The following is a 27,600-nucleotide window of genomic DNA, read 5'->3' as shown; positions in this document are numbered from 1 at the left end:
CCTGAACCCTATTACTCTTACTTTTCTTTCCTCCCTTTTTCCCCTTCCTCATCTCAATGTACCCTCCTTCGCTTCTTGCATTCTATGCTCACACTGGTTACTTTCTCCTTTCCCTATTCCCTTCCTCACATCTCTATGTGCTTTAGCAAAGCACCCATAACTTCCTTTCATTCCGCCCCACACACACTCTCTGCCTGCTACTCCCTCCCATGCCCACCTCATAATTTGGCAATGTGTTCCTCTCTTGCTTCTTGCATTCTGTTACACACACCACTCACTCTCCTTTTCCTCATATCTCAAATTAGTGGGAAGACTACTATCTAGTGGCCAATTTGGAAGAATTCCTACATGGTTTGCTTCATTGCCTGGTGTCTAGAAGGACTAGGAATATACAGTAGAGTCTCACTTATCCAACATAAACGGGCTGGCAGAATGTTGGATAAGCGAATATGTTGGATAATAAGAAGGGATTAAAGAAAAGCCTATTAAACATCAAATTAGGTTATGATTTTACAAATTAAGCACCAAAACATCATGTTATACAACAAATTAGACAGAAAAAGTAGTTTAATATGCAGTAATGCTATGTAGTAATTACTGTATTTATGAATTTAGCACCCAAATATCAATGATGTATTGAAAACATTGACTACAAAAATGTGTTGGATAATCCAGAATGTTGGATAAGCGAGTGTTGGATAAGTGAGACTCTACTGTACCTTTCTTAAACGAAAACTTGGAATCTGGCTCTGCTGATGGTCCAAAGAGGATCCAAGTAACATGCCTGGAATGCTGGTAAAACCTAGACAAACTGAAAGTATAGTCAAAATCTAATTCAGCCATGCAGAAATATCAAAATTAAAGCATTTTCAAAAGATGGCCACCCAGTTTCTGTTTAAAGTGTTCCATAGCAAATCAATGAAGAGGAAAAAACTGCCAATATTTGAGCCTGTACTGTTTACTTGTGTGACCTACAGCTTCAGGAATACTCCTCATATGCTGGTTGTGAGATCCTTCATTATGCCTGGATAATACTGGGAGTCTGAATAAATTATATTAAGTTTATTTACAGTACATCTAACAAAATTATTCAAAAATAGCTTGTCAGAAATGCTGATCACCAGTTGAACATCAGCAAATATAATCCCTTCAGGAAAGAGATTCCTCACAAAAAGCTTTGCTTGCCCTTGTTTTTCTTCTCAGAATTACTTTTTATATTTAAAAAAGTGATTGTTTTCCTGAGTATCATCTAGAGGGCACCTCCAAAAGAACCAAAGAAAGGCTGGTCCTTGCAGTTTAAAAGGGAGGGGAAGTTGGGGAAAGCTTTTGATTATAACCTCGTTCTTTTCCTGGGTTGTCCTATTTATGCTTTTCACTAGTCAGGTTATTCTGGAAAGAATGCTGAATAGTACTTCCAATACTAGTAAAGTTTATCAGATTAAATCTTTCAAGAAAAAAGTGTGTGCATTTCCTGGAAATTGAACAAGCTTCCTATTTTGACGTAGCAGATATTGACTAATTTGTATGCACCAGTCCCAGAGTTACAAACATATGCCATAATATTATTCATAGCTAAGAACAGTGTGTGTGTGTGTGTGTGTGTGTGTGTGTGTGTGTGTGAGAGAGAGAGAGAGAGAGAGAGAGAAAGACAACAGGAATTGAGATAAATTAACCCCTCTGAAGGAAAATTCACTCCTGAAAGAGTGATCATGGGGAAAAGGTGTCTCCACTGAAGCTTTGTCACCAATCCTTGTTTCCACAACAAGCCACATTTTTCAAAATCCAATTATCACAGGGATAGAAAGTGCAATGAAATCTTCTGAGCAGGGGCACAGACAGAAAAACAAACACTACAAAGGTGTTAACCCTTCCTTATGCTATCCAAAGCTTTTATATGTGTGTGTATGTATGTGTGTGTGTGTGTGTATGTTTGTGTGTGTGTATGTGCACACATAATACACGTACAGCTGGAGTTATACTTAAAAATGTACCTGTTATGACTTGCAAACAAATTCACCTTAATAACAAATCTACAGAACCTATCTTGTTTGTAACTTGGGGACTGCCTAGAATTGCTTTTCAAAAATGTAAGGCATTCATTTTCAGGTTGTTCAGCTAACATTTATGTGGATATCATTTAGAAACGTTTATTGAAAAGGATGAAAAAGGAGACACACCAACGCCCAGTCTCTCTCTCTCTCCTTCCCCCCTCTCTCTCTGTTATGGGAACTGTAGAATAGATGTTGTTGAACTGCAGTTCCCAGTAATTCTTATCACTGGTTATGCAAGTTAAGGCTGATGGAATTTGCAATTGAACAACATCTGGAGAATCACATGGTTTCCATTCCTGATTTACTACTTAACATTAACGCAATACTGTAAGTAATTCATGACCTGAGAGCGAAAGGCTAAATTGCATCCAGTCTGTGATCATCTGGTTTTATTTTTCTTTTCCTCTTTGTATAAAGCACTTGCTTATCTGATCAAAATAAGAAGTATCGGCAATTGGGATGAATTTGAATCTATATTGCAGTTTGGATCTAAGTCTCCCGAAAGCTTAGATAAGTCTAAATCTCAGTGGCTGCTTAAAGGAGGTTGAATTTCCTCCCTCAGAAATCCGGAGATTCGGTTGGAGCCCTTTCTACTGCCAGGCAAAGGTCTATTTATTTAGGCTTTAAATTAATTTGGCAGAAGAGTCCTTTAAAGGGGCATGTTGCTATTTTTTTAAAAAAACTTTTCTTTTAATAGAATTGTTTATATAGTTGTTTTAAAATGTGTGTAATCTGGTCTTTGTTTTCTTGGGTCCCTGATTGTAGAAAAATTGAATGTAATTTAAATAAATAAACATAAATGGAAGAATTAATAAATATCCATACCCATTGATGAGTTACATTTTTGCTTTGATATATACATATTGCTTTTGCAAACTAAGCTCTATGTGTTTGCATTTATCACACAGGTTTAAAAGAATGTAAATGACATTCACTTTTTGGAGAGGCTGGCAACCATCAAACTGCTGTTGATTGGAGAAGGAATTTAACCCTTTCTTCTCACCTTGTCTTTCTGAAGAAAAGTTTTTTAATGTTTAGATCATAAGCCATTTGCATACAAAGCAAATTACTACAATCAAAAAGTACAGCATGGAATATATAGTGTATAGATCTAGAATGCTTTTTAAAAAATCAATATATTGAAACATTGAATACAAATAATAACGGTGCATTCCCAGAACAACTGACTATAGTATCAACTATAAATCTTCCCTGAAATTTTATTGCTGCAAGGGTGAAAAGAGAACTTACCAAAAGAGAAGTTACCATAGATTCAGGGGAAGAAATATGGTGCCAACATGATAGGAAAATCCCTTGGTGGCCTCAGTGCTGAATTTCTTTTTAATGCAGATACCCGTTTCAGAGAAGAGATCTTTTTCAGGGATGCAGCAAGAAGGAAAGAGCCAATTTCTTGCTGCAATCCTGATCATTAACACTCTCCAGTGATGCTATTTGCATTTTTATTAAAGTCATGTACATTAAAAGTAGAGTTATATTTAACCCCATGTGTAGTTTATTATTATAGTTATATTTTACTTTATTTATATTTCACTTCATGCGTAGCATTTTAATGTAGCCATTCTGCTAAGAATACAATCAAAGCAGCCAGCAACATAATTAAAAACAGTTCAAACCAGTGGAACACTGAAATCATTGTAATAAATAAACAAGATGAAGAGGCAAAAAGTGAAATACTGTATTTTTTTCTCATCCTTTCCACTGACAATTAAAGATATACTGGTAAGTTTAGATCTCACAGACACTGGTTCATTACACTGCAGTTATGATTTTTCGGCAGCCATGTGGTGTGAGTGGACATGAAGCTCTTTACCTATCTCCCTATGCGCAGGACTTTAATAATGCTTGGGGATAAGTCAAGTCACATTGTTCTACTCTGCACTCTGAGTTTTTATTATTATTATCTGATAAACAACAAGATTAGTACAGCAAATAAGATCTCTATGCTGGCTGTTGTATTGGATCACACGTCAGACACTTCCCAAGGGCCCGAGCTGTGGCACAGGCGGGAGAGCAAGCCAGCTGCAACCAGCTGCAATGAATCACTCTGACCAGGAGGTCATGAATTCAAGGCCCGCTCGGAGCCTATGTTTGTCTTGTCTTTGTTCTATGTTAAAAGGCATTGAATGTTTGCCTATATGTGTAATGTGATCCACCCTGAGTCCCCTTCGGGGTGGGAAGGGCGGAATATACATGCTGTAAATAAATAAATAATAAATAAGTGTCTAGGACTATGTGATGTATTGGTGAATAATGCAGGCTGATCTGAGTAGGGTGGACTTTTGCAGCTGGCAGATGGTCATCCTGTCAGCACCAATTGTTTTCAAGTGCTGGCCAAGGTCTTTAGGCACTGCACCCAGTGTGCCGATCACCACTGGGACCACCTTTACTGGCTTGTGCCAGAGTCTTTGCAGTTCGATCTTTAAATCCTCATATCGTGTCAGCTTTTCCAGTTGCTTCTCGTTGATTCTGCTGTCACCTGGGACTGGAACATCGATGATCCATACTTTGTTTTTTAACATGATTGTGAGGACAGTTTTAGGCTTCAAAACTCTGTCAGTCTGAAGTCAGAAGTCCCAGAGTAGTTTGGCGTGTTCATTTTCTGTAACTACTACTACTACTACTTATTATTATTATTATTATTATTATTATTATTATTATTATTATGCCATAATTGCACAGTTGCAGTATCCATCATGCTGCAATTATGGAATCACAGCAGTACTTTCCATTTGCAAGAAGCATTGCAACTATACAGTTGTGGCATGAAAAGAAGAAAAAATATGCACGTGCTATGTAGGTCAGGCCTGAGTAAGATGGCAAAGTCAAAGGAGGCAGTATGGAAGATTGATTACAGGAACATACATTACTGAAGCAGCATCATATTGCTATTGGGGAGAAGGTGTGAAAGTGATTGTTTCCATACCAGTATGTTTCCATTTGCTTAAAGAAAATCATTGCTGTCAGGGTGGCATGATGAAGGTAGTATGATAAAGCTCTCTGACTGGAGTATTACCCAATACTGCATTATTTTCACAGAGTGGCTAGTTTGTGACGGGAAGCCTGCCAGCATGGCAACTGCGCCCTCCATCTCTCATTCCCCAGCAACTAATATGGAGAAGTGTATTGTTTCTGATAAGGAATGCAATACACATTACCATCCTGCCTCATAGGCACTGATGGCCCTAACCCTTCAGGATTTATTGAATTCTCTTTTAAAGCTTTCCAAGTTTTATTGTAGAGAATTCTATGCAAAACTATGCACTGTCTGCCCAAATTTCCTACAGTTCAGCTTCAGTGGATAATGATGGGTTATAGTTGGCCACTCTCCACGGTTGAGGACATTGTATGTATTTTAGTTAGAAGATTAGCAATTTCAAATTTGAGGATTCAGTTGTCGGAATTTAAGAAACAAATGTGGACTTGTCTCCTCCGGCGGACCTACCCAGTCAATTTTAATTTCAGAATGTTAAACTCAAGTCCTGTGTTTACCCTATTTTATTATTTGTTCTGTGGATTTTAATGTGTGTATTTCATAGAAATATTTTACATACTTTTTATTATATTATTTTAACTGTGTTGTGCTCCACTGCAAAATAAATTATTATTATTATTATTATTATTATTATTATTATTATTATTATTATTATTATTATTCTATTTGGCATATATACAATTGTGCTATGTCAAAGGTTAGATGCCAGCCAGTTAGATAAATATAGTTTATTCAAAAATAACTCAAAAAACTCAGCACAAAGTCCAGAGAGCTCACAACACTTTAACTTCAGTGTGATTAAACAGTTCAGAGCAAAGAAACCTCAAAAACGCAGACTGGAATATAATCCGGATTATCTGGAGATATAATCTGGATTAAAACCAAAGTGCTTGAAAACAGCTCAAAATTGCAAGGCAGAGTCAAAACGGCAAAACAAACAAGGGCAAGAAATCCCAAAGGCTAAAAACCTCACCAAAACCCAAAAGTACAGCAAAAAGCCCAAAACTAAAGAGAATGCCCAAACCGGGCTAAAGTTCTTCGCCAAAAACGGCACAGGCAAACAATGTTGGAAAACGCTGAGGCAATAGCAACAAGCCACTGCGGAGTCGAAAGCCAAGCCAGATGTCAAGGGAACGAAACGTTGTAGCGAAGTCAAAGCGGTCCGGAGTCAGGATTGGAGAACAGCGTCGCAGTCGAAGGTGAAGCCAGCGGTCAGCAACGGAAATCAGCCACGAACATGGGAATGATGCCAAGCCGAGTTTAAGAGCGAAGAGATATGCCAAGTCGAGTTCCAGTCCAAGGTCCAAAGGGTGAAGTCGTCACAGCAAGGTCCACGTCGCGGGATAACACAAAGATCTAAAATGACGGAGGCGAGCAGCAGCTAATGCAAAATAGTAATAACAATGCAGTCCAAGAGAAAACCCACACAGTTCCAGCCCTCAGTCATAGAATAACCCGGATTAACTTACATCGGTTGCAAAGTCCCAAGCCAGTCTTTGGAGTCACGTACAAGAAACCCAATGGCGCCCAACAACACCTTGCCACACACAAAGAACAATGACCAAAAGCCCATAATTTATTTAGGTTTCCTTGGGCGTCCAAACAACCAATGCCTTAGGATCAGGTGTCCCAAACTCCTCATCAGAATCCGAGCTCCAAACAGCCAATGCCCTAGGATCAGGCGTCCCAAGTTCCTCATCAGAGCCTGAATCGCCCTGTCCACACCTGTGGAATTACCCTCATTCCTCCAGGCAGACCATGTGGGGTCTGCTTCTGAAGGAGCCCAAGCTTCTCCTGCGTCCTCAGCATCCATGGACCCAGTTTCCTCCCCAAGATCCTCCGGAGCCTGTGTCCAGTCCATGCCAACCTCTTCCACCACCACCGGGTCTTCAACAGTCATTCCCACCTCAGGATCCCCTTCCAGATCCCCGAATTAATCCCCATCTGAGGATTCCTCAAGTATTTACCTGATCCTTTTCCTGTGTAAATCTTCCAATGAGCCTTCCTCGTGAGGCGTCTTTCTTGCCCTCCTGATCCCACCATTAGTACTAACAGCCTCAGAAGACTCATTCACAACATGCTAAGTACGTGTGTAGTTAGTGTCATTCCAATCTATTGTGTTAAAAGTACTGCTATTGCAGTACAACTATGGTTGCATCTACACTATGGGATTTATGCAATTTAATGCACCACTTTAATGCCATGGCTCAGTCCTATAGAATCATGCAGTTATAGTTTTACAAGGTATTTAGCCTTCACCAATCTACAACTCTCAGGATTCCATAGCATCGAGCCATGGTGGCATCAAATTACATTAATTCTACCATGGAGATGCACCAACCATCTTAAACCAAAGCCTTTAGGGACTTTCACACCATCATTTAAAATAGGAGCTTTTGCTTAAAATTAACCAGGACCACTGTGGCATGACCTAACTCAGCCTATGCAAAATCCCTCTCCCAACCATCTTCTCTTCTTCCCCTAAAGCCACCTCCTACCAGCTTTTCTTCTCCATGTTATTTCCACTCCTACAATTCACTAAGAGTATATCTTGGTGCTAAGGAATAAATAGTGGCAGAAGTTCACCACTCTCTTCTTTCCTCCTGTTTTTTCCAGTAATTCCCATGCTATGATTCATGGTGATTTATTGGCAATGGCAATCCAGTTCTGCACCTGGATTTGCAGCCATCATGGATAGTTTAGTCTTAGTATAAAATGAAAAGATGATGTAAGCAAACTGTAGTAATAATAGCTGAATCATTTGGTTGCATAACATTTACCCTCAGGTTCCTCTGTATTTAATCAAAGCACATCAATTTTTAAAGCAGTTTTTAAGCGATGTGGCTAAAGGCAAACTTTTTTTGCTGCCTTATACACCATCATTGCAAAGGAGAGTTCAACTCTTTTATAAAGCCTAATAACTATGCTGAAATGTGTTGCGTACTGGTATTTTCAGTAACTGAATTGTACAGAAGTGACAGCATATTCAACCATCAGTAAACATACACATCCACAGTCAAACCTCAGGCAGTGAACATTCATGTGTTGTGAAGATATTTCAGTTCATCTGAAAACATAATATGTTTTAAAACTGCCAGTTGAATTAAAGCCTCACCATAAACGTATGAGATCCTTTGTGAAAATTGTATTCCCTAACATAAGCAAATTAAGAGTATTCTGTATATTAAAAATGAATTTTACAGAACATTTTAATTAGAAGCATATTACAACTGATTGGGTATATATACTGCAATATAGCCTTAGATGCTTTTTGCTTCTCAAAATTACTTTATCAAGAAATCTCTGGGGTTGCATAATTTTGTTTTGACCTAGAAAACTGGTCTCGCCTCAGACTGCAACAAAGGATTTGAGGCTTCTGCATTCTTAGGGTCAAAGCAGATTAAAAAGAGGGAGGGTTTGAATGAACTCTTTTAGATTTTATTTTAAAGTCATTTCAAGAGTTGCTAGCTTGATCAGAAAAGCAGCCCTTCTGTGTTGGAATTGGTAGTGCAGGCATATAGACCCAAAAGCTTACTTAAAATAAAATCTTTCCTTAGCTTCAGTTCTAGAAAGAAGATAATATGGTCTCTCAAGTTGGGAAAAAATCAGGTGTGCCAGGTTCAGTTTCCATTGGGAATCAAATTGGGGTTTTTTTGTTATTGTTGAGTTTGTTTGCAATACAAGTTGAGCATAGTTCAAATGCCAAGTCCACTATTTTACAGAATTGTTTCTTGTTCTGAGCTCAAACTGCAGGTTCCCGAGTATGCAGAGTAGGAGTGAAGTATAACAGCCTTTATAAGTAGTAAAGGTGGAGATTATGTTTCAGTTTCTTAAGTTTTTTTTCCGGGTCAGGAGCAACCGGAGTTGCTTCTGGAGTGAGAGAATTGGCTGTCTGCTAGGATGTTGCCCAGGGGACGCCCAGATGTTTTGATGTTTTACCATCCTTGTGGGAGGCTACTCTCTTGTTTCTTATGTATTGGCATGACTATCATTTTTACAGACCTAGACTACACCATCCTTAGCTATAATTAGAGGACAAAAGTCATTGCCCTCCTACGTATTAAGGATTTAAAATCATTAGCTTCCATGGATACATAGCACCTGCATTTCTTGGGCTATTAACACATCTTTATCAAATACAAAACTGTCTAGATCAGATGTTTTGGCATTCAACTCCCAGAAATCCTAACAGATGGTAAACTGGCTGGGATTTCTGGGAGTTGTAGGCCAAAACACCTGGGGACCCACAGGTTGAGAACCACTGGTCTAGATAATGCCTTTATTTACCCTACAGTGATACTACTATTCACAGAAATCTGATTATGAGATTCATTATAGTATTGATTCAACAATGTCCTAGAATCTGTTCACACGTACCCTTTTTTGGTGGCAGCTGGATTTTTAGGGTTCAGCCATGCAACCCAATAGCTCCCATCACATCCTAGATAAGTACTTACATGGTGGCACCATGGCTGAAGTGCTATGGCAAAAATGGCAGTGGTGGACAACAGGCTCCCCGTCTTTCCATAAGGAAAAATGGGTTGAGCCACTGAAAAAGGGCTTCCCCGCATGTAATGAGGAACGGGGAATCCACGATAGAACGAGGCATGTGGCGACAGGTCCCTACATCCCCTGCATGACTGCCGCCAGGATGAGGTGATCCATAAGGCTCCTAATGTTGCACTATGTCTGACAAGATCCCTATATAGAACTAATAATTATAGAATGATTCCTTCCACAATGCGTTTAGCTTTTTTTAATGCATTGATACAGTATCTGTATCCCTGAACATACTGTGGAAACAGGAAGCAATGGCTAATAGTGAATTTTAATGAAATGAACAACTGTTGCTGGTTGTACCATAGAGTCTCACTGTAAGACTTAGAAAATTTCTACAGAGAAATCATCTCTAGGAATTTTCTTGGTCTTCCAACAAGACTATTGTAACTTCTGATGGAAGCGTATCATAGACTCTCTTGAAAGACCTCGAAAATTCCTAATGATTGTACATTTTTCAGATGCAGGTAGGTGAAACTGCAAGTGCTTGTCCCATATATGCACACACATGCACGCACTTGTATGAGACAAATTTGAATTGTTCCCTGTTACAATTTTCATATGAATACAGGCAGTCCCTGAGTTACAAACATCTGACTTACAAACAACTAATAGTTAAGAACAGGGGTGAGACAACAGGAAATGAGAGAAATCTACCCCTCAGAAGGGAAATCCACTCCTGAAACAGTTGTCATGGGGAAAAGGTGTCTCCACTGAAGCTTTCTCGCCAACCCTTGTTTCCACAACAAGCCAAATTTTTCAAAATCCAATGATCACAGGGACAGAAAGTGAGGTGAAATCTTCTGAATAGGGGCACAGAAAGCAAAATAAACACCACAGGGGTGTTAACTCTTTCCTGTACTATCAAAAGCTTGCATATATATAAATGGCTGAGGCTACACTTAAAAAATGTACCTGTTTCAAATTACATGAAAATTCAACTTGAGAACAAACCTACAGGATCTATCTTGTTCTGCAGTTATTTTCTGCACATGAGCTTCCTGGGGGAGTTTTTTTTTTTCATATCATGAAAAAAATAGTTCATGCTGTGCTGCACACAAACAGCAGCCTGAAGATAAGCAGCCATATTTGAAGAATAGTAGCAGCTGTTCACAAGTAGTGGTTTCCATGATGCTCACTGATGTTCTTAAACCATGCGTGGCATCTATGTGCTTTGGCCCTCAGATTTTGCTGCATTTAAACATTATGTTCTATTAGGATGCCCATCTATTGGAAACTTATTAGAACTAATGCGAGGGGATTGGTTAGTCCATCAGCTTAATGCTTGGGTTTAGTGGATCTTCCGCAATATTTTTCCCTATAAAAGTTGATGGTAGAGTGGAAATTTCCTTTTTTCATAGTTTACTCCCCCTCTCCTGCTTTCAGCAACTGTAGAAGCTGCTATAGTGAAAATGGCAAAGGTTCTTTCACTTCATAAATGGCTGGATAATGTGCAGTATAAACCCTTATCTGATTTGCAGCTGAGGCCCTTACTGTGGCTTGATTGTTTTTTTTATATCTGTATTTTTCCTAACATAAATTTTAAATGAAAAAAAAACAACCCACAAGTGGACATTATGGGGGACTGTTCTTGAAGAGATACAATATGTACCATAGAATGAGAATTTATTCACAATTGATGAGAATGTATGTACAACCACATATTGAAAACACTTTTAATAGGTAAAAACAATTTCAAAAGCAGTTACTGTAAGTTTTGGGATAGAGGAGACAGTAGATTAATTTCTGATTTTGTCTGCTATTAAAGAAATCTTAAGTAAAATGAATATAAACAACTATATAAATTTATATTATCACTACTAAAAAGTCACCATAGCCAAATTAAAGACTGGAAAGATAATGATTACATCATTTTAATAGCAAAGATTAACATGGTAATTTGAATATATATTAATATATTCATATGAGTAATAGAAAATGTGGATGAGTTGGCTCACAATGTACCATAAATAGCAAGAAATCCATTTTGCATAGTCGACATATTTCGTCCTACTTTGTGTCAATTTCTGCAAAGTCTAATATTCTCTTATGCACACCACTCAAACTTGTAATTATGTGTAATGAACACTGACAAGAACAAATTATTGTTTTCTTATATATGTTTATGTTTATGTCTATGTGTAAGGCTGTGTACCACTGTGAGATATTTTAAGGCCTGTATGAAGCTGATGCTGAATTCATTGGTGGATCAAATGTGATTGGAAAAGATCAGCTTTGTTATGATTTTTATATTTTCCCTTCAGAAATTGATAAACAATGCCGAACAGATTAATAAATTGAACCTCAGCCTCTAGCAATTCACTGTGTTCTACTTCAAGCTAGAATTGGACTTTTTTTTAGGCCTATAGCCCCTGTTAGAGGAGACCTATGAATAAACAAGATGTAAATGTGTATTAATTTAGCCTTCAACAATTGATTCAATGAACCTGCTCTGGTTAGGTTTAAAAGTTATAAGTCATGATCCATGTAACTATGTTAGCCCAGGACCCATCTACACTGTCATATAATCCAGTTTCTGAAAGCAGATTAACTGCATTGATCTGGATTATATGCAGAGCCGGCCCTAGGTATTTTTCAAGTGTAGGCGAACAGAATTTTGGCGCCCCCCCAAACCAATCACTGAAAAATAAAAGCGTTGGATAAGCGAAAATGTTGGATAATAAGGAAGTATAAAGGAAAAGCCTATTAAACATCAAATTACATTATGATTTTACAAATTAAGCACCAAAACATCATGTTTTACAACAAATCAATAGAAAAAGCAGTTCAATACATGGTAATGTTATGTAGGAATTACTATATTTGCAAATTTAGCACTAAACATTGAACAGGGATATAGGGCAGTGTGGACTTAGATAACCCAGATAGCCCTCAGTATTAAAAAAAAACTCTAAAATCAGGACAATAAATAAAGAACAACACTCTGAAAACAGAAGAAATCCAGACAGTAAACAATCAGGGACAGCTAACTCCTCCCAAAAAAAGATTCTCCCAGGCAAGAAGAAGCCAGGCCTTGAAGCCACAGGGCCATTAAATGCTAATCAAGGTGATTAATTACAACATTCACACCTGCTTCAAAGAAAAGTTCTTTCTCCCACCCTGGACCTTCTACAGATATATAAACCCCACATACCTAGCTTCCAAGTTCCTACAGACCTCACAATCTCTGAAGGCCCCAAAGGTGGGCTTGCGTGGTGCGAAGGTGGGTCTGCGCCGGCCGGAAGGCCCAGCGCGGTCGCTGGAAGGCCCGAAAGAGAAGGAGGTGGAGAGTGGTGCCCTCCTCCCAGGACGATGGTGCCCCCGGGACGATGGCGCCACAGGCAAATGCCTATTTCGCCTTATGGTTGGACCGCCTCTGATTATATGGCAGTGTAGACTCATATAATCCATTTTAAAAGGTAATCTATATTCTGAATTTGATTTATATAGCAGTATAGATCCATCTCCAAATGGCACAATAGAGATATAGCTGCCAGTTCTGTGCAATTATCATGCAGCTGTGAGCATCTTAAGTACACTGAATTTTTGCATCATTCTTGGTCAGTTCCCTTCTTGATTCACATTGATTTTAGGCTGCATCTATAGAACTATAGTGATGAGACTGAGGGAAGTCATAGTCCTGTATTCTGCTTTGAATAGACTTCACCTGGAATAGTTCTGTGTCCAGTTTTGGACACTACCATTCAAGGAGGAGAAGGGACGAATTGGAATGTGTCCAGAGAAGGGAGACCAAAATGATCAAAGGTCTGGAAACCATGCCCTATGAGGATCATCTGAGGAAGCTGAGTAGCTTGGAGAAAAGAAGGCTGAGTGGGGACAAAATAGTTATATTTAAATATTGGAAAAGATGTCATATTGAGAAGGGGGCAAGCATGTTTTCTGCTCCTCCAGAGACTTAGAGTTTCTGGAAGCTTTTAAACAGAGGTGAGAAGTCTATCTGTCAAGAGTGTTTTGATTGCATGTTCCTACATGACAGAATAGGGTTGGATTATATAGCCCTCATGGGACCTCATCATATTGATGCCCCCCTCTATTTTGTTCCGTTTCGCTGGCAATCACCGATGAAATGGAAGGCGCATGCTGCGCCTCGTGGCAGCCTGCATGACCTCCCTTTTTCCCATCACTAGGGGGCATCGGGACAAGGCACCATCTCTTCCCTATAAGACAGGGGAAACTGTGGTAGGGAAAACAGGGGCAAACCGCACACCCTCCCTCCTTTCCCACCACTAGGGGGCATCGGGACAAGATGCCCTGCTTCTTCCTCCATCAGACAGGGGAAAAGGCCAAAAACAGAGGGTAGCTCCGTTGGAGCTACCCAAAAGCCATTTGCCTTACCATGGTTGGCAACGGGGGCAGGACTGTGAAATCTGGAAGCCCCTAGTCACAGACTGGCACATGGGCGGTGGATATGGACTCAGTTGTTCTACCTCAAAGTCCGAGGCAGTTGAGCAGTCCGGCAGCCCTTTTTAGGATCCGTTCTGCTCACACCACATGGGGAAGGGGCTAGAAACGGTTCCCTAAACATAGTCTGCCTCTCTTATCCCTGACTGGACTGCCGCATCCAGAGGGGTCACCAATCTGCGGCCAAAAAAGAGAAATAAACTTTGGAACATACGGACACTGTTGGATAACACTGACAGTGAATGCCCCGAACGCAGGACCACTATCATTGCAAGGGAGCAGGGACGCTTTAAGATTGACATAGCAGCCCTTCAGGAGACCCGGAGAGCAGGAGAAGGACATCTGAAGGAAGAAAAAGGAGGCTACACCTTCTTCTGGAAGGGACTGCTTGAAGAAGAGCGAAGAATACATGGAGTTGGCTTTGCTATCAAATGGTCTGGTGAAGCACCTGACTGAAGCACCCACTGGCATCAATGAACGACTCTCAACCCTCCGAATTAACCTTGCCAAAAACCAACAGGCAACCATCATATGTGCCTATGCACCAACACTAGATGCTGATGAAGACATCAAGGAAATTTTTTATTGTCAGCTGGACACCATCCTATCAGAGATACCTAAGGAGGACAAAATCATCCTCCTGGGGGACTTTAATGCCAGAGTCAGACGGGACTCCGACCTGTGGCCAGGTATCATAGGAAAAGACGAGGTCGGAAACAGCAACTTGAATGGCATCTTGCTTCTTACCAAATGTGGAGAGCACAACCTTGTCATCACCAACATGCTCTTCCGCCAGAAAAACAAGCTCAAGACATCATGGAAACACCCCCAGTCAAAGCATTGGCACCTCTTGGACTATGTAATAACACGTGCCAGATACTGCCACGATGTGCTTCTCACAAGAGCCATGACAGGTGCTGATGACTGCTGGACAGACCACAGGTTAATCCGATCCACAATGGCTATCAAGATTGTCCCCAAACGCAGACTCCAAGGAAGAAAAACAAGGCTTAAAATGAACACCCAAGCCCTTCAGGAACCCTCCAAACAAACCCTTCTCCAAACAACACTCAAGGATCATGTACCCACAGAACACCCCGAAAATGTTGAGGAACATTGGAACAAACTAAAGACCTCCAACATTACAGCCTGTGAAGAAACCATTGGATACCAAACTAAGAAACATCAAGACTGGTTTGACGATAACAACAAAGAGATCCAACAGCTAATTGATAACAAAAGGAAAGCTGCGCTGCTAAGAAAAAGATCTATGCCAGTGCAAAAGCTGAGGTCCAAAGAAGGACCAGAGAACTCAAGAACATCTGGTGGACAAAGAAGGCTGAAGAAATCCAACACTTTGCAGACACCCATGATGCTCAGGGATTTTTCAAAGCCAAAAATATCATTTACGAACCAAAAAACCATGGCATACAGCCTCTACGCTCATCAGATGGAACCAAAATTCTGAAGATCAAAACATCAATTACACTACGTTGGAAAGAGCACTACCAGAACCTGCTGAATCGCAGCTCCAATGTGGCCGAATAGACCCTCTCACAAATCCCGCAACAACAAACCAGGGATGAGCTTGCAGCACTGCCTAATTTGGAAGAAGTTAGCAATGCCATCAGCCAACAAAAAAACAACAAAGCCAGCGGACCTGATGGGATCCCTGCTGAAATCTTCAAAGAGGGTGGACCTGAGCTGATACAACAACTCCACCAGCTCATTGAAAAGGTGTGGGTGATCAAGAAAATCCCAGCAGACTTCAAGGATACCAACATCATCACCCTTTTCAAGAAAGGGGATAGAACAGGCTGCGGGAACTATCGCGGTATCTCCCTTCTAACCTCCGCTGGGAAAATCCTCGCAAGAATCCTTGCAAACCGCCTTCTTCCTGTCTCAGAAGACACCCTCCCAGAATCCCAGAATGGCTTCCGCCCCTGCAGAGGAACAGTGGACATGATCTCCACTGCACGACAGGTCCAAGAAAAATGCAGGGAACAAAATCAACCTCTGTACATGGCATTCATTGACCTTGCAAAGGCATTTGACACAGTGGATCGCAGCACTTTCTAGACCATCCTCCAAAAAATCGGGTGCCCTGACAAATTTGTGAACATCCTGTGGCTCCTCCATGATGACATGATGGCAACAGTCTTAAACAGCAATGGCTCCCAAAGTGACCCATTTAAGGTGGAATCAGGTGTCAAGCAGGAATATGTTATTGCCCCTACCTTATTTTCCATCTTCATCGCTATGATACTTCACCTTGTTGATGGGAAGCTTCCCACCGGAGTGGAAATTATCTATCGGACAGATGGCAAGCTTTTTAACCTCAGCAGACTGAGAGCCAAAACCAAGGTCACCACAACATCTATTATAGAACTACAATATGCCGATGACAACGTAGTCTGTGCGCACTCAGAAGAAGACCTACTCTAAACACCTTCGCAGAAGCATACGAGAAGCTTGGCATCTCACTGAACATTGAGAAAACCAAAGTGCTCTTCCATCAGGCACCAGCTAATCCCTCTGCAATGCCAGGAATACAGCTTAATGGTGTAACATTAGAAAATGTTGACCATTTCCGCTACCTTGGTAGCCACCTCTCCACAAAAGTCAACATTGACACTGAAATATGACACCGCCTAAGCTCTGCGAGTGCAGCATTTTTCAGAATGAAGCAGAGAGTGTTTGATGATCGGGACATTCGTAGAGATACCAAGGTGCATTGTCCTCCCAACCCTGCTCTATGCCTGCGAAACGTGGACGGTCTACAGACGTCACACTCAACTCCTGGAGCATTTCCATCAGCGTTGCCTCAGAAAAATCCTGTAAATCTCTTGGGAAGACAGGCTGAAAAATGTCAGTGTGCTTGAGGAAGCAAAGACCACCAGCATTGAAGCAATGCTCCTACGCCATCAACTCCACTGGACTGGCCACATTGTCCGAATGCCCGATCACCGTCTCCCAAAGCAACTACTCTACTCCAAACTCAAGAATGGGAAACCTAATGTTGGTGGGCAGGAAAAGAGATTTAAAGATGGGCTTAAAGCCAACCTTAAAAACTGTGGCATAGACACTGAGAACTGGGAAGCCCTGGCCCTTGAGCGCTCTAATTGGAGGTCAGCTGTGACCAGCAGTGCTGCGGACTTCAAAGAGGCACGAATGGAGGGCTTATGGGAGAAACGTGCCAAGAGGAAGGCCCGTCAAGCCAACCCTGACCGGGACCGCCTTCCACCTGGAAACCAATGTCCTCACTGCGGGAGAACATGCAGGTCAAGAATAGGTCTCTTCAGCCATCTATGGATCCATCCCCAAGATAACATATATGGAGGACCATTATCCTCAAACTATGGCTAAGTACGTAAGTAAGGTGAGGCAATGTCTTGTGACGCTTCCTCGCCACTTTGGCCATCAATATATGATGAGGTGGATGGTCTCTTCCAACTCTATGATTCTTTCTTGGAATATAGGTATTTAATGGTCCTGTATGCATAAATTTACATTTGCTATTTAAGCCTTTGCTTCACATAGTATTTATTTTTCATTTTCATAATGATAAAGACATTTACTATCATAGCTGCATAATTGTACTCAATCCATCTTCTCAAACTTTACTTTAAAAAATGTTTACAAGCATTAAAAAGAACAATCGAGAACTTGGAGAGCTGCCAAGGAACTCCTGTTTATTGGGTCAGATAACAAATTCACCTTTTGTGTGGCATAAAAACCTTCTTCCCTAGAGATGTTCAAACTAGACATTGTAAAATATTGTTTATATATATTTTTTAGTCATGAAAGTGTGACTAGGTAATACATTCCCCAAATAAATAATTAAAATAATGTATTTCCATAGATATATCAATTCACCCAAAACAAGCTGAAGCGATACCCCAGGGATGTCAAGCTAAAGTGTATTTAAAATTAAAATGTGCACAAAAATAAGGCTTCAGGTTATGTACTAAATTGTGCTTGCTAAGTATACCTCAATTATTAATGTCAGTGGTTGAAATTTATGGAGAATGGAATGGTTGAATTTAGAAGCTTAAGAAGAATCAGCATCTATTTTGCAGCAATGCATACCATTAGCCAAGCAGTTCTTCCACTTTTGATCCCTAGAAATAGCAGGAGATACACCTCCATATTCAGTCAACCCCCTTTGCTGTAATTCCATGACCTACATAATTTCATCCTGCTAAATCCTAAATCTCTGAAGAACAGTATTCCAAGGTATAGGGAACTGAAGTGGGGTAAAGACAGAGTAACTGTATTTAATAATTCTACTACTCTGCCATCTGGATCCTAACACCTTTTGCCTACACCCAACCTCCCCCCCCCCCCGCAAACCCCCACTTACAGTATTTGCATTATGCTTAACTCCCCACACCCACAACTGTGACTTATTTTTGCCTTTTCAGTTCTAAAACTCATGTATGCTGTTCTTTTACTCTAGCTAGCGGTACCTGTTACCCTATTTCTGATGGACTGCATCTGCTGTCTGGTGTTCCCTCCCTCCTAATATTGTCTGAATAGTTAAATGAGGAAGATTTCCACACAAATCACCATACTATGTTTAAACAGCAAATCTATGATGGAAGAAAAACATACATTTTAGGCTTATTTATTTATTTATTTATTTACAACATTTATACCCCGCCCTTCTCACCGAGGGGACTCAGGGTGGCTTACAAAAATTGGCAAAATTTAATGCCCAAATTGCAATCATAAAAACAAAACAATATAAACAGATCTGTTAATAACATTGTTAAAACACATTATAAAAACCTTAAAAACGTATATATAATTAATTCAATTCATCCGAGATCCTCATGCTTCATCCTTAAATCAGGCCATGTCAACTTTGTCATTTACTCATCAAAAGCTTGGGCACATAACCATGTTTTCACGGCCCTTCTGAATCCCAGCAGGGTAGGAGCCTTTTAGGCTTACATTTTAGGCTAATACAAGATACCATAAAATCTATATAGTTTATATGTATTCTTCTTATCTGTCATAAGCTACATATGGGAAGCTTTCTAGTTGTGCATAAATTGATCATGCTTTTTTTTTTTTTTTTTAAAAACCTACACTGTAATTAATTTCTACTTGAATAACATAAAGTGGAATTCCAGTAGAAATGCTTCCATTTGAAAGGAGTTTTCCTATTCTCCTGCACTATTATTGTCTTATCAAGGCTTTCTGTACTACTTTATATTTCCTACCATTATTTTCTTGCATCATAAAAGAGGCTTTTGGAGGAAATGTATTTTTTATGTTGAAGATAATATTTAACATGAGCAATCACATTTAGGGAAGAGTAGAAAGAGCACCCTTTTCTGCATGCCATTCATATATGATCATGAAAATATGGAAGCAGTGGATATCTGGTTTAGATACTTACATTTTTGTTTCTTTCTTTCTTCCCCAGAATCTAAAATTGCGTGCAAAATGCCCCCTTACTATATGACTTAAATACATAGTAGTTCTTTCAGGGATTATCCATGAAGCATATTTGATTTAAATGAAGAGAGAACGTAGCTAGGTATTTCCTACCACATGTGTTTCTGCTTAGCTATCCATATCATTTGATTTCTTTGCTTTGCTTTATGGTGAAACATATGTAAGACTAACATTTTATGGACATTTCGCTCTCTTAATGGTTGTTGGAAACATGTTAATCTTCTCCCATCTGGCAACCTTAATTGGAATGAAAAGTAGAATTTTTGGAAGGAAGGTATATTGTAATCTGTTCAAATCAATTCAGTCAGCCACTACTTAGTAAGGGGTAGGTGTAATATGATTTTTTTCCCCTGCACTGCATATAGTTGTTTAGCAAATTAATTTCTATAGAATGAAAAACATGACAAGAAGTTGAAGGGGAAAACCTGAAGACTCTTAATTGGGGGAAAATACCCGAATTAGGGTATTGCTGGTAGAGAAACCTACAGAGAGAGTTGAAATGGAAATATCTGTCACTTATATTCTACTTAAAAAGAAATGTCTTCTTTTCAGAATGTAGAGACATTCTGCTCCCTGTGATTACTAAAGAGCTGAAGGAATTACTGGATCCAAAGGAAGAGACACAGATGCTATTCCTAGAAAAGAAGTATTGCATTGAATTACTCAACAGCATCCTGGAGGTTCTCAGCTGTCAAAATGCAGTGAGTATTGATGAGGGCAATGATTATGTAGCTGATTCCAGTTGGTTGCAAGCCTGTGCTGATTAAGTTGTAAAATATTGATGCTGATGACTCTCATTTAATTTCTAAATATAACAGTGCCCTGACAGATTGGACCAGTTTTCACAGTTTTCAGTGTATGAGAGATACAGAAAGAAGATTTCACTCTCCTGATTTTCTGGTTAATTTTCTTTGACATGTCATCAATCCCAAATCAGCTTCATTTATTTTATTGTTAATAGTATACACATAAAGCAAGGTCTAGAGATCATATTCATGTTGTAATCTCCCTTTTTGTAGATATTGTTAAGATTATCCGTAATGTTGAGGTTTGGTACAACCATGGTTAGCCACCTGTATTGATGTAAGTTTTGCTTCAACCACGATTAACCACTTGTTTGAATTTATGTTTGGCTCTACGGTGGCTAGCTGTCTGTATTGATGTAATTTTCAAACTCGCATTTAAGCAAACAAATTAATTTGTGGGGTACTAAGAGGCATGAATGGGAAGTGTACTGATTCAAAGAAAATTCCTGGGCTCTAAACCATATTCACCCAAGTAGTTCATGCTATTTTTATTGTGCGTCTTCAGGTAGTTTTTTACTTATGGCAATGCTATCACAGGGTTTTCTGGGGCTAAGAGCACGTGACCCGTCCAAGGACACCCGGTGGGTTCCCATGGTTGAGCAGGGAATCAGTCTCTGGTCTCCTGAGTCATTTATCCAGGGCTGAAACCCTTGGACTACACTGGCTTTCAGGGTAGTTCATACTCTCTTGTAATTCTGTAATTGGACTCTCTGTGTGAGACTTCCTTTTACAGTCATGTTTGCAGATAGATCCATGATGTTTGCATGATTGCAATCTAACATTTTGGGCCATGACACTTCAGGCAACTTGTTATTATTGGGAAAAACGTCCTGACAATGCAGGATTTTACAATACTATTTTCTTCCAGCAAATTTTTGCAGCTGGCGTTGCTGTCTAGGTTTTATACATTGATATGCTGCAATAAGCATAAATAAGGCTATAACTGTAAACTTTATTTCCTTGCTTTCTTGACATCTAAAGTACAATGTAAGATAATTATAATTTTAGTGGGAACATGGCATGAATAGCATAAAGTGTTTTCATGTTTTGTCACTTATCTAGTAGCATAAAGAATTTACAGCCATTCATTTTCTTTATTATTACCATTCTTGACACTATTAGTTTGGGATTTAACTATGTTTTGACTAGTTAAAATTGTTAATGAAGTTATGCTTTCGATATGAAAGAGCCATATTGATACTAAACATGAAAACATTGGATTCTGTTCTCCTTCTGTTTGTATAAAGCAACAATTACTTGCTTTATGAAGATACAGTAGAGTCTCACTTATCCAACACTCGCTTATCCAACATTCTGGATTATCCAACACATTTTTGTAGTCAATGTTTTCAATATATCATGATATTTTGGTGCTAAATTCATAAATACAGTAATTATAACATAACATTACTGTGTATTGAACTATATTTTCTGTCAAATTTGTTGTATAACATGATGTTTTGGTGCTTAATTTGTAAAATCATAACCTAATTTGATGTTTAATAGGCTTTTCCTTAATCCCTCCTTATTATCCAACATATTCGCTTATCCAACATTCTGCCGGCCCATTTATGTTGGATAAGTGAGACTCTATTGTACTGTTTTAAATATGAGCTGCTTATTATAGATTGGATACATGACTTCTAAAACTCTCCTCTATAGTTTAATAAAGAAGAATATTACAACACACTATACCTAGACTTCATTTTCATAATTTCAATTATTATTTCAATGACAGTTTGACTGGAAGAGTTTGTAATCCTTAAAATGTATGTAAATTACATATAAACTAAACTGGATCAAAATTAATAGTTTTCTGAAAAGCCAATACTTGCTGATCATCCCAAATCTTTATAAATATATGTTGAGGACATCAGCTTCTGAGATCAAATAAGCTTTGCTCCTCCCAATTTGTTATAATTTCTACATAAATCACTCTGCCAGATGGAAATCTCACAGGCGTGGTATCACAAGATTTGTAGATCTTGCATCTGTGCAGTAGAGAGCCACTATCAGTACAAAGGTATTCTGAGGTATTTTCCTGTCAAATTCTTTTGAAAACACATTTTTAAAAAGGACAGAAGGCTTCAAAATAGCCGTTATGGAGATCTTCTCTCGTCATTAACAGTGATGGCTCCCTTCATGACAAATCACAGAGTCCGCAGGGACTGCCCACAGGCACACCCTCAAAGGAGATGTCACAGCACAGGGGATGCAATGCTTACTGTTTTGCCAACAGTAAGCAGCACATTTCATGCAATTTATTTTTTAAAACACAATATGAATCCTGTGTCCATATGCTCCGTTTCTGCCACCTTTTGCACACTGTTTCCAATGGGTTGATGAGAAAAGGGGACAAACGTAATTTGTTAGAAGCTGTTGAGATTGGTATGCAAATGAGCTCAGAAACAGATTATCGCTTAATTTGATTAGGACCTTGAACAAGTCACATGCTGAGCATCAGGTAGACAACATAACAATCTAAGTGTAAATTTCAAATTTTGTTAAAAGAGGTTTTTAAATGTTCAGTCCACACCTAAAGATAGAGAAACTTCCTTGGGAGATAACAAATGTAGTGCATGCATGAGGTCTAAAACTGAATCCAGTTTTTGTTTCAGTTACACTAGATAAAATATCATGTTTGGACACTCTGCGATAAAACCTGAAGATTTGTATAGCATAACAAACAAATAGAGAGAGAGAGAGAGAGAGAGAGAGACATTTTAAATGATAATATAAATTATTTTAGTTTAATCATTATTCATTTGGGATTTCTGGGCATTGTGGTCACAAATGTTACCTTTCTAGTTCTGCATTTTATTCTAGTTTAAATGGATGTATCCTATGTCTCATATATTCACACGTGCAGATATAATTTCATTTGGTAATTTTATAGAGAAATTCATTTGTCTCTGTAGAGTTCTCGGTGAAAGGAGTCTATATCTGTTTTAAGTAAAGCATGAGGTAGGAATATCCTATATCGATTACGTTTGACCTCAGAATGAAAACCTTACCCTGAATTGTACATGTGTATATAGAAACTAATTTGTACATACTAGACTCTGGCCATTTTTAATAAAATGTAGAGTTTAATTCAAACATTCAATATTTGCTATCAGGGTTTTTGAGGGCAAAATTAAATACCTAATTAGATATCTCTTATGAAAGTCCAGACTTTGAGTTACGAGTTAGTTTTATCAAGACAAAGAAAGAGGATGACAATAACTTCTTAGGGAAGGTGGAAGGGAAAACCTAGCCACAGTTCATAACAGGTCTTCTGAAAATGCCAGATCTGCCAAAATGAATTGGGAAATCTGCCAAACAACCAGATGTTTCTTTTTAAAAGAAAGTGTGACCCGGCACTGTAACTGCTGATAGAAGAAAGGCCATAGTGAAGTTTTAAAATAGCATATGGGCCTTTTCTGGAGGTTTTGACAAGGTCAAGAAAGTGGAAATGCAAATAGTATTGCAGGTTTTTTTTTCTGAATTGGACATTTGTTGGTGCCACTAAAAGGCTACGAACTGACTAATTGAAACTATTTAAGCTAAGTGAAACTGGAAAATACAGATATCATAAAGTATGAACACATTAACATAAGAGACTACTAACCACTAATTTTAGAAAATTTCACGACTTAGTATATATGGAGTGTAATGTAGAAAGAAATGTGTACCTCCATTCATTTTACTAGTTCTTGGAGGGAAAATTATATGTGATTTTGATCTGATGTCAATAATTACTGACATAGATCTGAGAATCCTAAGGTTAGCATGACAGCAGAATTAGATATGCAGAAGTTTTAGTCACAGAGTTTTCTGCCAACTTCAATTTGGGATTACTTGTATCAGCCGTCATATCATCAATAGCATTGTTCTGTCTATTTATGGAGTTGAAGACTATTTATGGAGTTAAAGACTGTAGCGGATTGATGATGATAAGTGGAACCTCTTACGTGTGCCTGTGATCCAGAGTCACCTGCAGAGCAATAACATGCCACTTAGATTTGAAGAACAAAAACACAGGAACTTTACTGATTCCAAGAGATCAAAAAGCCAGTAGTATTTACAATGGTCCCTCTGATCACTTACAGAAGTCCACAGTCAGAAATAATCCTTTCTCAGTTCACAGATCTGCTTCATAGAAGAATACTGTCTTGGTTCTTCTCCTTTTTTATCAGCAGCAAACAAGTCTCAAAACTAGAAAGGCCTCTCTCTGAGTACACTGCTATTCTTCACCAGCAGTACTCAGTCAGCAACTGAAAACTTGTCCAAACTGATTTTGCAGCAGCAGAACAGAAACAGTATCAAATCAATCCCAGGTCTTTTGCAGGCTCAGACAATCGGCTTCACGCACTTCATTTTCCAGTAAACACATACATTACAGTGCTTTTGCAAACCATGACAAAGACTACCAACTAGGAAATTAAGAGAAAGGGTGTCTTGTTTTTCTTCTATAATAAAAATAAGCTGTGAAATGTAGTCATATTTTCCTATACAAACACATATAGGGCCATCTTCTGATCAGGTCTTTATCTAAATGGATATTTAAATATATGCATTTTAATGAGATTAAATGCACATTAAGGGTGTGTTTTAACATGGGGGTGGGAGGCAGGTTGACATTTTAACAAATGTTTTTAAAAATGCTTTCTCTCCTTACTGATTTAGCTGCAGGCTTTATTACAACTACCCTGCTTTCCACTTTCTTGCTAAATTAAGTTATATTGGCACAGCATTGATATAGCCATGACATTCTACGATCACTGCTTCAGCCATGTTTAATTTTTGGGTTTGATGTGAAACATGTAGCTGTGGGGGGGGGGGGGCCTTGCGGGGCTTCAGCCCCCCCCTCCTGGAATTTTCAGGGTGGTCCGTGAGAAGGCCTTACAGTTATTATTTAAACTGTTATGTTTATTCATATCATGATCTGATCACCATGCTCAATCTAGCCCATATGCATGGGGTTTTTGGGATAACGATACAAAAGGTTTTCTAGGTAGGGTAGATCCTCTCTCACTCAGACTCAGCCCCCCCAATCAAAATCCCACCCACACCCCCACCCCCCAAATCAAAATCCCAGCCCCCCCCCCCCCCAATCAAAATCCTGGCTACGGGCACAGCTTTAATAAAAGAGAAGGATATACAATTTAAAAAATCTATACACCCTATAGCATGTGTTCAACAAATAACTGAAACTCAAGGTGACTTTGGAATATATATGAGGAAATACATGGAAGAACTTTTATCCCATCAATATGTTTGAGGTGAATGAGTTGGTAAGATTTTAATAATTCTACAGAAATTCTTATTTGTTTTGTAAATACTCCAGTGAGTCATTTCATAATACAGATATTTAATATACCACTAAATAAAGAGAAAGATTTTTGTTTTTCATACTGGTAGGAGTTTTAAAATTGTAATCTGTTTTTAAAACATTGTATACAGCCTTAAACACATCAAGTGCTGAGAGAAAAACAGGATATAAATTAAATTATGGCAAATAAAAGCAAAATGATAAATTTGAAAATGGAAAGCTTTATCATGTGACTGTTGCGAAGTTTAAATATTAAATTCCTTCGACTCTACCACTAACTGTTCAAATATTCTATGTAGATTGTGTGTGTGTGTATGTTTGAATGGTTTCCTCATTTTAAAAAATGCGGGCCCCCCCCTCCAAGTTAAAAAAACAAAACAAAACATGTCAGAGGATGGCTCAGCCATGGCTTTAAACCAGACTAGGCTCAATCTTCTATTTTGAGAAATATGTTGTTCATTTGTTAATTTGCTTTATGAGTTGAGAAAGCATCAGCTGCTTAGTTCTCTTCCACACTGACAGGTACAACTATGTTCATATAATAATGATCCAATCTGCCTGTGTAGTTCCTTTGTAGATCATTCTTCATTCCCTTGAAAATTATTGTATTTGCTTTACAGGAGTCAACTTATCAACACATACAAGAAATAATGATCCAGTTGCTGCGAACCATTAACCGAACTGTCATAAGAATGGGTAGAGATGACACCTTAATTGTGAGTTTTTCATTTCACATTTACTGTTAAGGTACAGTCTACATTGCTAGGATAAGATGTATACCAAGCAGAGATAAACCATGCTGATATGTATTGACTGAGACTTCAGGAATGGAGCCTGTAGCCAGTCACACTTATACAGAGGTGGTTCAACCACCAGGCCAACTAGGCAGTTGCCTGTGGCGCCATCTTGTTGGGGGCGCTTTCGAGGCAACTCCTGTCTCCTGCGGCCTGCCTCCGCAAGGTATTGAACTGCTTTTTCTGTTGTTTTGTTGTAAAACACGATGTTTTAGTGCTTAATTTGTAAAATCTTAATGTAATTTGATGTTTAATAGGCTTTTCCTTAATCCCTCCTTATTATCAAACATTTTCACTTATCCAACGCTTTTATTTTTCAGTGATTGGTTTGGGGGGGGGGCGCCAAAATTCTGTTCGCCTACACTTGAAAAATACCTAGGGCTGGCTCTGCCCTTGTAGCCTCTTGGAGAGATGATCTCCCATACAAATTTCTCCCTTTCAATGCCTGTCTTCTTATCACCACACAAAGAGAAAGAAGGCAGCATCCAGGTTCCTTCTCTCATTATGTGACTGAACTCGTTCAGATAAATATATCTTCAGGGAACTTGCTATGACCAATAGATAGTTTGCCCAATTCTTTGATAATATCTTCTCTTCCAGGAGGTAAGAAATTATTGAGGAGCTTGCAGTCCAAAACTCTGACTGCTCTGCTGCACTTCCTTTCATTTATTGAAAACTTGTTATTTATTAAAGATGGGAAAAGATATGCTCTCATCATGGCTTTAAATATTTCATAAGCAGTGCTTTGTCCTAACTTAATTTGATCCCTATTCTTGGTTCCTTCTGTTGGCCTTGGTTCCTTCAGCTGTGATAAAATGGAAATTGGTTCTGAGATCGTAATGTATTTGGCAAACCAGAAAGCACTTGGACAAAATGTTAAGTGTTGACATCTAAACACGGTATTAAATCAAGGGATACCAAATAGTTGTACATGGCATAACTTTCAGTGGAGTAACTGTATTTATATAGTGTGCAGTCAAAAGTCTTATAAGGAAACAGTTATGCTCTTGGCAAGTTAAATTATCATGGGATCAAGCTGCCAATCTCATTTCAGATGTAAACGTTTTTTTAAAAAAAAATCTCCACTACAAGTAGAGTGTTGATCCCTGTACATTTATTTTGCACTCTTACAAGCTGTTTGTGTTTAGCTATTTTTCCCAATACAATGCCTTTTATA

At 38.9% G+C, this 27,600-nt stretch overlaps 1 protein-coding gene across 1 annotated transcript in view; it reads left to right on the top strand.

The window, feature by feature from the left end:
• Positions 1–27,600, top strand: part of dock2 (dedicator of cytokinesis 2) — a 377,601-nt gene that overhangs the window by 103,580 nt on the left and 246,421 nt on the right. Inside the window, exons 26-27 of the mRNA XM_008104636.3 lie at positions 20,062–20,210; positions 26,250–26,345. Coding sequence (XP_008102843.1) covers positions 20,062–20,210; positions 26,250–26,345 — 245 coding nt within the window. The remainder of the gene's footprint in view (positions 1–20,061; positions 20,211–26,249; positions 26,346–27,600) is intronic.

The sequence above is a fragment of the Anolis carolinensis genome, chromosome 2, assembly GCF_035594765.1.
Source record: "Anolis carolinensis isolate JA03-04 chromosome 2, rAnoCar3.1.pri, whole genome shotgun sequence".
In the NCBI taxonomy this organism is placed as follows: Eukaryota; Metazoa; Chordata; class Lepidosauria; order Squamata; family Dactyloidae; genus Anolis; species Anolis carolinensis.
This window is presented reverse-complemented; position numbering and strand designations above follow the sequence as displayed.